This window comes from Mesitornis unicolor, unplaced genomic scaffold, assembly GCF_000695765.1.
Source record: "Mesitornis unicolor isolate BGI_N332 unplaced genomic scaffold, ASM69576v1 scaffold14659, whole genome shotgun sequence".
NCBI classification, from domain to species: domain Eukaryota; kingdom Metazoa; phylum Chordata; class Aves; order Mesitornithiformes; family Mesitornithidae; genus Mesitornis; species Mesitornis unicolor.
In genome coordinates this window covers 1,108-12,033 of record NW_010208061.1, presented here as the reverse complement: position 1 = coordinate 12,033, position 10,926 = coordinate 1,108, and the positions used below count along the sequence as shown (strand labels likewise).

Sequence of the window (10,926 nt, the reverse complement as noted above, 5' to 3'; positions counted from 1 at the left end):
AGCACAAGGGCACAGACTGCAAACCACCACCATTGGGACTGATTTGGAGCCAGCCCTCCCAAAGGGGTGCTGTTGGATGTAACATAAGCGCAGTCACTGAAAGAGCAATTTGGGTTTCAGTCCCATCTACACAAAATATAACCCTGCAGGTTGCAAAGGTTAAAAGCTCGTGGGGGTCTCCTAATACCCAGAGGTGGCGTTTGGGCCAAGATTAAAATTGGCGAGGCTGGAAAATGTGCCAGAATATCTGCGGTGGTTGTGCAACGCTGGAGTCCAACGGTATTGGAATGTATGGGTTGTGCCTGGGGATTTCTGTTCCTAAGAATTCGCTGCTTTGGTGGATTTAACAGAAAAAAAAATGGGGAAAAAATAGCTGAGATAGTCATGTTGATAGCATTGGTGAACGGGTTCTGAACTGTTACAGGCTGTGGTTCACAAGTACTGAGCTGGATCGGGTACCATGCATCATTTAGGCTTGTTACAGAAAATACGGAGTAATTTGGTGATTACTTTTAACTTGTTTTCTTTCCTGAATTATTGGAAACAGCAGCGGTTGATGGGAGCTCCGTGGAGGATGCAATGGCCGTGACTGAAGTCAGAGCAGAGGACTGGGTTTTAGACTGGGTTGGCAAAGGGAAGAGGGGATGAGATGGTTTTGTGAAATACTCTTATGCCTCCTCTCTGTTTTTCAGTGGATGAATACATTGCCATCGCTAAGGAGAAGCATGGATACAACATGGAGCAGGTAACAACCCTTTGAATACTTCATTTTAAGGTAATCTCTTTCAGCAGGTATTAAAACACGACCCCAAGTGACTGCCCACAACTGGTCCTTCCCTTCTGCGCTGGGTTTCTTTCCAAAACCCACTGTTCCCAATAGTCACTTTTGGGATACAGAGTTCATCCCTATTTTACAGCAAGAGTCAAAAGAAGAAAACCATAAACCCACTGTAATTTCTAAGGCAGTTTGGCCGTGAGTTTGAAGCTTCCTATGGTGACTGCCTCTTGAACCCCAAAACGTGGCTAAAAAGCTGGGTTTGTCTCTGGCCGGCTGCCGAAATGCGTTGCAGTTTCCAGCTGACTGCTCTGGTGCTGCTTCATGGATGTCTTGGCAATTATTAATGAGCTACTGAACCATCAGCTGCTTCTCTGAGGCAAAGCAATGGCCACGGTTATTTACGTTAAACCTGCTGCAAACTGTGCAGAGATGAGCACCTCGGGTGGCAGTGGACGACTGCAGCAGCCTTGGGGTGTAAAGGAATCACAATCCCAGAATGAGGAGTTGTCAGGGCCCTCTGGAGCTCCCCCAGTGCAACCCCTGCAGATCAGGATCCCCAGAGCAGTCACGCAGGAACACGGCCAGGGCTTTGGGTGTCTCCAGACAAGGAGACTCCACAACCTCTCTGGGCAGCCTGGGCCATGCTCCATAACCCTCACACTCACAAAGTTTGGCCTCATGTTCAGCTTGAACCTCCTGTGCTCCAGCTTGGGACCATTGCCCCTTGTCCTGGCATTGGCCATCCCAGAGCAGAGCCTGGCTCCTTCCTCCTGACACTGCCCTTTCCCAATGGATCCCCAGGAATGAGGGCACCCCTCAGTCTCCTCTGCTCCAAGCTCAAGAGCCCCAGCTCCCTCAGCCGCTCCTCAGCAGGAGATGCTCCACTCCCTGCAGCATCTTTGTGGCCCTGCTGGACTCTTTCAAGCAGTTCCTGTCCTTCTGGAGCTGAGGGCCCAGCACTGGACCCAAGATTGCAGCTGTGGTGTGAGCAGGGCAGAGCAGAGGGGAAAGGAAGACCCCTCCTTTACATCATCTAGGGTTGTGTATTCATCCTTTCTGTATTAATTAACACTGATTTCAACACTCAGAGTTTCCTTATGCACTAATACTTGCCTGGAAAGGGAAGAATGAGGAATCTCACAGCTTATTGTACTGACAAATGACATCTTATCTCTCCAAAGGGTTTCTATCAAAATGTAGAAGTTCATGACATTGTTCAGGCAAAGGCCACAAGCACAGAAACCAATGATTTTGATAGGCACAGGTTTCTACTTCAATGACTCCGCTGTCATCTCTGAGTCACACTTAGATGCTCAAAAAGCCTTGTGGAACCAAAACCATTGAAGTTGAGACAGCCAGCACCATTTCCAGCACAACAAGGAGTGATGAGGCTCTATTTATGGTTTCAAAGAGCAGGAAACAGCAATAAAAGGAACACGAAGGCACCAAAAGGCTGTGAACTTAAATGAAAATAAGGGTGATAGCTCACTTCAGTTGAGATGGATAGATCCCAGTATTGGATATTGGGGGTAATATTTGCTGAAAGAGATGGTCAAGGTAATAAAAGTGGGTTTTGCTTTAGTGGAGAAGTGTTTGGAGAGCATAGATTATCAGGAAGACTGATCAAAATGAAGCTTGCCATTTAAAAAAAACACTGAATTCTTGTGTTTTGAAAACCTTGATGGACACTTTAGTTCAGTTTAACACCAGAAATAGAGGTCTCCCACTTGCTCCTCCAACTCTGTCCCCATTTTTCTCCCCTCCTTGCTGTACAGACGTTACGGGACTTAACCACACCAGGATGGAAAGCGGCTGAGCAATTTGCCAAATGTCCTTCCTGCCAATATTTGGTACAGCTCAGATCTGAAGCCAAAAGGGTTGGCAGAGGGGAGAAAACTCAGCCCATGAGTGTAAAACAATGTCCTTAAGCCCCATGCTTGCCCAAGGGGATGGAGAGAAGTGGCCGTGTGGCTCCTGTGACACCTCCAGGGACTGTGCCACAAGCAAGGCCCCTTCTTGCTCTGCCGATATTCATACGCAGACCCTGTGCGTGATCTCAGGGGAGCAAAATCCCATAAAGGAACTGGTTTTTGCATAGCAAAGCGCAGCGGGGAAGCCCCAGCTCTGAAGGGGTTTTGTAGCTCTGAGCGGCCGGGGTGAAACTACGAGATGAGAGCAACTGCGGCTGCGAAACCCCAGGGCAGTTTGCATATGAGGAGCAGGTTACTCCGACGTTTTACTCAGCGTTTAGGGGTTGTTTTCACTTTGCAGCCATCACCAGAGGCTGACTTCTGGCTCTGCATTTTGGGCCTTCCCCCAATGGCTCGCGGTGGGTGCGCACCTCAGGGAGAGAAGGAGGATGGTTTGCATCTCCTTCCTCTTTTTTCCCCTTTTTCATCACAAAGAGCCCCCTCAACACCCCTAAAAAAACCCCAGTCCTCCTAATTCCATGGGAAATGATGGGAGTTCGGCACTGGCAAGGTGCATCCTTCAGTCCAGCCTGGTTTTAGGTTATCTTCCCAAGCCTTTGCTGTGCATGATCAGTAAAATTGGATTAATTTCTTCAATTTCTTCAGTTGTCTTCTCCCCCTTTCAAGTTGGTCTTCAAAACCCAGCAGGGTGAGGCTCAGATTCCAGGTTTCTTGTGCACGGAAGCATCTGATATAGCCGAAAATTAAAATAACGTTTAATGTGTTGCCCAAGAAAAAGGCTGTAGCTGTCTCTTTGATAATGTTTCTTGTGATTAAAAGTGTCCCCTTGTTGTCCTGGTCACGCGCAGGCCCTCGGGATGCTGTTCTGGCACAAGCACAACATCGAGAAGTCGTTGGCGGATCTGCCCAACTTCACTCCGTTCCCAGATGAGTGGACGGTGGAGGACAAGGTCCTGTTTGAACAGGCCTTCAGCTTCCACGGGAAAACCTTCCACAGGATCCAGCAGATGGTGAGTGGTGTCACGGGGATGGAGAAGGCAGCGCAGGCGGTTGGACCATCGTCGTCAGCGCTAATTGTGCTGAGCTCCTCTCTGGTGCTTTTGGCCAAAGGGGATGCTCAAGGAAAAGTAAAACCACGAAGAGAAAGGGGAAAAAAAAAAACCCCATCACTTCCAGAGTCTCTGTAAAAGCTTTTTCCTGAAGTGCTTTACTGGTTCAGGGTGAACTTCGACTGTGCTATTTTTTTGGGTTGGAAATTACAGTTTTCAGTCCCCGGCGCGCTGTGGTGGTGTTTATGTCTCAGCTGGAGTTCAGGCCTGGTCTGCACACGCGTGCCCACCCACACACGCAGCAGAGATCGTCTCTGTGCAGAGTTGATTTCCTTCCTTGCAGCCTGCTTTTCAGGAATTCATTTCATTTGCCTGTGGAGTTTGTGCTTAATGGGATTCGGGGCTGTCAGTGGATGCTGTGGTGGAGGTTTGCACATCATTTCAGGCATTCAGGCCTTTGCTTTCAGGCGGTAGTGATATTTTATTTAAACTGATTGGAACTGCTGGGGTCTGTGCAGTTTTGTTACAAAAGAAGCAGAGGATGTGCTGTAAATTTTTATTAATTATATTTTGAGAGGTTCTTCACGTGGTTCATCCCCTGGGTGGGAACCAGACTTCATCCTTTGTTTTCCTTCAGCAAATGCCCCTCAGGTTTCCAGCAGGACCTGGTTATGTTGGCTGTGACCCTTGGAAGCGAGCCTGGGCTGTTGCAGTCTCTAAAGCACACGTGAAGGGCTGTGCTGCTGAAAAGCAAAAGGCGATTTGCCTCCCAAGCATGAAGGAAAACTGCCAGGCCCCTTTCCAAGAGGGTCACCCACTTCTTTGGGTTAAATGATGGGGCTTGAATAGACAGATACAGCCTGGAGAGCTGTGGGCTGCTGAAGGGTGAAGCTGTTTCCTCCTTTACTCCTCTTTTTACAAAGAAATAAAGCCCATCCTGTATTGTAGCTTGGTTAAATGCCAAAGCAAGGTGCTCTCAGTTTGGTTTATGTGCAGAAGCGTGGCTGTCCCCGAACGCAGCGCGTTCCAGCGCGGGGATGCCAAGCTCGTGCACTGGTCCCTGGGTAATGATAGTTTTTTTACTGTTGCTCCCAGAAAAGCCATCTGGCATGAAAGGAATTAAATAGCACGAAGCTTTGTGTTTAGCAGGGGACAGGAAGCAATGGCTCGGGAGCGCGGTAGTGTTGGTTTATAGACACTGCCCCATTAGCGCCGGCACAGCGTGGGACTGATGGGGAAACCATCAAAGCCAGGGAATGAACAGTGAGTTACGTGATTTACCGGAGCGGGTTCTGGTTCTTTGGCACTCCTGGCATGTGTTTGTAGCCGAGGTGGTGTTTGTCACCAGCAGCCTTGCTCTAGGGCACTCCGATTCCAGTGTCCCAGCGTGCCACATGGCACGGTCATGGTGCCCATGGATTTCCGCCTACGTGCAGCCCTGGGCCAGGGTGGTACCTCTGGTGCCATCCATCACTTATTAGGACCTAAAGTCAAGCTGCAGCCCAAGAACCAGGCTTAGACTGCGGTATCTGAATAAGAGAGATGTGGCTCTTGCTCAGTGTTGGTTTCCTCCTACTCGTCCTGCCCTCCAAGCTGAATCAGACACTTAAAACTTGTCCTATTCAGCTTAAAGGCTGGGCTTTTACCTTGTGAGAACACCCATGAACATCCCTCAGAAGCAGAAAATTAGTCCTGCTGTAGTTTTGTGGGTTTTTGGAGGCAGAGTTTTCATTCATGGCTCCAGGCTCATGACATTAGTGTAAGAGAGAGTGAATTCTGAGGCTCGTGCTTTGCTGTATCCTCAGTTCACCACACGGTCAAACATGAAAACATGCTTTTGAAAACTTCCTTTGTTGAGTCCTCTGAATAGATTTCATCGCGCGGATGGTGTGAATGAGCCTTTTGAACCCGGCATCAGCTGTGCTCAGGATGCAGCAGTTCCTGCCCGTGTCGCCTTTTAAAACTCTTATCTCTGCTCTAAGGCCCCGTTCTGGATTTGCTCTTGCCCTGCTCCTCTGTTCTAAGGGAAGCCGCTCGCTGGCTGGTGAGTGGAGGCTTGCTGAGATGCTCTGTAGAGATTTTGATGTCCTAAATAGTAGCACTAACCTGAACCACTCCCCCATCGACCGTTTTGGGAAAGGCTGCAGACCTGCCTGGCTTAAGCCTTTGAGACAATCCAACGTGGAGAGATCAGTCGTGCCTTGACAAAACCAGACCGGTTGCATGGGAACTCCTGGGGTTACTTTACATACAAACATATAAAAGGATACGTGTTTAATTTGCAGCTTCCTGACAAATCAATAGCCAGCCTGGTGAAATTTTACTACTCCTGGAAGAAGACAAGGACTAAAACGAGCGTGATGGACCGGCATGCTCGTAAGCAAAAAAGGGAACGCGAGGAGAGGTAGGTGTGCGAGCAGAAGGGCTGTGTATTGCCACACACTGATACTTTTTACCTATCTCAGAGATTCCTGTTAGCCGGTAAGAAACTGGGTGGAGGATTTTCCCCCAAATGTTTCCTGGTACCACACCTTTTCTCCCCATCCCTCTTCCCTGCCGTGCACGTTTTGCTTCCCTTCAAGCCAAAAGGACTCTGTTGGCAATGAGGTGTCCTCGCTTATCAACACTGCTATTCCTGATGGCCCTCCAGTGCAGTCACCGTCTCATCGCTCTGGAAGCTTTTTCCCTGATCCTGCTTGAGGGTGGAGAAGATGAAATCCAAACTGGTTACTGGCGCTGTTGTGAGCAGAGCCAGAAAAGCAGGACAAAGAAAGGAAGTTATGAACGAGCGAGAAATCTGCCTTTATTTCCTCCATATGATGCTTGGTAGAGTGAGAACTTGCACCTGCTGGGGAGCAGGCTCTAGTGCAGCATCCCTCAGCCTGCGTGTGTGCACACTCCCTCCCTTTCCCTTAGAAAACCAGTGTTTCCACTTGATTTCCAGTATGAGGCTGTCAGGCCGAGCTCTGTTCCCCAAATGTCTGCAAATTTGCCCTCCTGGGGTACCTGTGCCAGCCCTGGAAGGCAGCTGAGCCATTGCTGGAGCCATCCCTACAGGTAGCATTGCCCTCGCTCACTGTGCTTAGCTCTGGAGCTGACAGGACCTCAGAAAAGCCGGTGGTCTCAGGTCTCTGCAGGGAAAGCCCCCTCTGAACAGCAGCAACTCCACCTGCAGGACCCAGGTCCTTCTCAACCTGCTCCAAAACGCAGTTTATGTCTCTGCAGACCCAACGTGAGGTGCTCTGGGCCTTGGAAGGCTCCCAGTGTAATTGGGCAAGGCTCTGCACAAGCTTCTGCCTCCGAGGAGCCCTGTGCTGGCTCCGCTGCGTCTGGGCCAGCCCTGCTTGGGACTGGCAAGGAAATGCATTTCTAGGGTTGAGCTGTGCCACACCAGTGACTCACTGCACCTCTCCCATCTCCAGTACATCTCCAGTGCTTGCTTAATGGGCAGGGCTGGGGAGAACACTACCAGCCAACTCCTCCTGTGCTTGGTTGGCTTCTTCTGACATGAGTGGTTTTTTCCATTCTGTTCTTTACCCTCCCTTGTCTTGAGTTTTCTTCTCCCCATCCTGCTTTTTAAAATCTGTGATATGATACGATATGATTATTATTTTTATTTTACATTTTTATGTTTTATTTAATATTTCTAATTTAGGAGGGTGGGGAAAAAGTATCTCTTCTAAAGACTATGTACTTGTACTCTGTAGTTTAGGATCTTTTAATGCCACCTCTCTGGTTTCATTCTGTGCTCATCAATGAAATCACTGCAGTTTGGAAATGCACCTCTCTGGTACCTGTGGCTGTTTGGTAGGAAATGCAGCAGCTCTGACCAGCTGGTGACTGGGAAAGCGCTGTATGGGGCTGTAATTCTGTAACCTTTGAGGAAAGCAGCTGGATTGGAAGTGTGTAATTTGGTTTACATCTGCGGCAAGCTCAGCACCAGCTTGACGTTCGATTTCCCTTCTTCCCCTCCCAAATACTCCAACCCCTTCACCCCCCAAGAGCTTGGCAAAGCTGGGGAAGTTTGGGGTGCCTGGATTTGGAGGTGCTGGGAAAACTTCCAGACCCTCTGGTTACCAGTGATCCATGTCTGAAAGTGCAGAAATGAGTGGGTGGGTTTTGATTCGGCTCAGGTTTAGGGAACTTGCTGGAACCCAAGAGCACAGCAAAACCCAGGGGGGTTTGGCCTTTGTGGAAAGGCCAAAATCTGCCCCCAGGTGAGAGCCCATTTTGGGGAGCTGGGCTGAAGAGAAGAGGCAGCGTGAGGTATCTCACTTCAGTACTGCCGCATGTCCTCTGTGATGTGGCAGGGAAATTCCCCAACCCCCAAATTGTCACCAAAATAGCATTTGGGACCAGGTTTTCAGTAGCTGTTCTTAGTTATATGGGAGGACCTTTGCATATGAAGCCTTGGGAGAGGGTGCTGGTGAGTTTACGTGCTAGAATCACGATTACACAAACGAAATACCTCGTGAATTGGTGATTTAGGCAGCTTGCCTTTACAAGTGACCGCTCCTGTGGATAGGGATGCCAGCTCAAGCCACCCAGCAGTAACGTTTTTTATTTAAATAAAAAGGTTTGATTTGATCAGCTTCTTTCTTCTGTTTCTGGGCATCCTCCCAGATGGTGCAGTTAACTTCAGGTGTGTACAGTACCAAGACTTCTAAATGGTGAAAATATATTTGACGTAATGTCTGACGATTCCAGTGAAGCCAAAGTGGCCAGGTGTGCCAAGGTCACTTCAGTATGGCCCCAGTTTCATGCCTGTTGTTATTCTGTAACTGATAATAATCTCTTATTCTTTTCTATGGGGAGCATGAAATCCGAGGCTATCACTGAAAAAAAACCCCAAACAAACAAACAAAACACCCCAAAACAAAATAAAATGGCCCCAAACCAAAACCCCAAACACTTTTTATGCTTGAGAGTTCATCTTGCACATGTCTGTTTTGCTAAATGTTAAGGAGTTGTATGAAACCTGTGGTTTAGCTGCATACTGTAATTCTAAATCTTGTTTTCTGTCTGGGTTTGCCTAAAGTTAAAATTTGGTGTCCCATACTCTTTAAAAAACAACTCGTGTAATCAATTCCATGCACCTTCCCTTCAGCTGAGCAGAGTTATTTTCCCTAAGTGCACTGCTGAGAAGGTTTTCTTTACAAGCCGTGGTCCTTAGCATCTTGGCAATGAAGAATTTCTTGACTTAAACCAAGTAAAAACCCCAAAATAAAAAAACCTCACCCCAAGCCTGTAAGAAACACCCTGGGAATAAAACTAAGGAAGGCTGTTGGGCCTCCTAGTGCATCCATGCACTACTTCTAGCATGGGAGCTAAGAAAACTAATACAGGACTGTTTGCTTTTGTCTTCCAGTGAGGATGAGATGGAGGAAGCAAATGGAAATAACCCGATTGATATCGAAGTGGAACAAAACAAGGAGAGCAAAAAGGAGGTATAACTCGTTCCTTACTACTGCACACATGGGAGTGTTTACTCAGCAGCTACTTCATGGAGGAGCTGACAGGGTCTAATTTTCTTTATTTGTGCTTTGTGTAGTTGTCACACAGGAAAAGAAGAGTTGTCTTCAGAACTATCCTTAGATCAAGACAAGTAGAGACAAATAAGTTGTTATGGATGGAGCTGGGCAAGTTTCAGACTTTACCATCCCATGATAACGCGCTGTGTGAACGTTTCCAGTCTCTTTAATTTAAGGTTGGCTGTGTTAGCTTGAACCGCCTGCACTGATGGTTTACACCAACCTACCTGCGTGGAGATGGAATAGAAGCACTTGGTGGGAGGGAAATACGTCCTTTATTTTCTTCTAGGTAGAGTAGCAAGAGCATCTTTATCTGTACCTTAGATTTGGAGGTAAATTCCCAATGTACCAAAATCCTCAGCAGTAGATTTGAGGATCTCCATGCACCTGGGTTGCAGATCCAGTGGTGAGCAGTTGAGGAGAAGGCTTTTCTGTTCCCTACTCCTTCTGTCAAGGGCCTTAACCTCTTGTTATGCATGGAATATAGAAATAAAGCAGTATATAAATACTATAAAAACACAGTACTTGTACCTCACTCCAAATACTTCATTTGAAGTGGGCACACCGTTCTAGATGAAAACAGAGCCGCACAAACACAGCAGTTTTGAAAACCCAGTCTGTGATGCTTAACAGGAAAGTGTGTACTGTATTTCGATGTGTATAACCTGCTGGTAATCGGTTCCTAAATAAAAAAGCCTCGCCGTTCAGCAGCAGTGAGGGATGTACGTGTGAGGGAGTGCTGCAGGAAGGCCTTTCCCCCGAGGCTTTCTCTCCTTGAATTTCCTCTCTCCTGATTTCTCTCCCGCAGTCATTCCTTTGCAGTTTTTAAAATTATTTTTTAAAAGGATCTATGTAGGAAAAAAACCCTCTGGAATTATTTAAAAGCACGATTGCGCACAGGCGAAAACAAGGACCTGGAGCAGCTGCTTTGTCAGTCACTGTCAGCGAGATTAATTCCTCTCATAAATTATTTTGAGCGGAGATAACTGAAAAATCGCAGTGCTCTGGTTTGTTATTCACCCTGCCAGGGTGCACTCTCAACTTCCCAGAAAATCCTCGCTGTTGGAACCAAAGAAACCAGCGTCCCCAGTGATTTCCTAACAGCAGGGTGGATGTGGAGCCGCTCACGTTCACCCTTCAAGAAGGGCAGTTCTCAAAACCTCAGCAACACCTAAACTGGAGGGGATCTTGCTTGGCTGCGTACTGCAGCTCTCCAGCGTGCCTTGTACAGAATTAATAATTATTATCTAATTTCCTGTTATTTTAATACATTTTCACGTTTGGATTGCTCTGTAAGCTCTTTGAAAGCTTGCATCTCTCATTGCTTCCTTCCCTGCCCGTGCTGGTGTGCTCTGAGCTTGCTGCAGGAGAGGGAAGGGCTGTTCTTGGCCAGCTTGGCTACCTCTTGTAAGGCCAAACCCGATCTGCTGGCTGGGGGCTACCATGAAATGTTCATTTTTGTAGGAAGTCTTGGATGGGAGGAGGCTGTGGTGGGCAGTTTTGGGGAGTCTCTTCTGGACAGGGGTGGTACTGTGAGTAAAATGAAGCTGAGGACCTGCATAATTCAGAGTTAGTTTGATTTGATTTTGCAGTAGCTGAGCCTGGGGCTGGTTGAAACCTGCCCTCTCAAGGCATTA

The 10,926-nt window shown here is 47.8% G+C and overlaps 1 protein-coding gene across 1 annotated transcript; it reads left to right on the top strand.

Moving 5' to 3' along the window:
• Positions 1 to 692: 692 nt before the first annotated feature.
• LOC104546859 (REST corepressor 1) lies at positions 693 to 9,205 on the top strand (the record flags this gene model as incomplete). Its single annotated transcript, XM_010192358.1, has 4 exons — positions 693 to 745; positions 3,558 to 3,719; positions 6,044 to 6,162; positions 9,127 to 9,205. Coding segments are annotated over 4 exons (413 nt in total), but the record flags the coding sequence as incomplete, so codon positions are not given.
• Between the last annotated feature and the right edge of the window lie 1,721 nt (positions 9,206 to 10,926).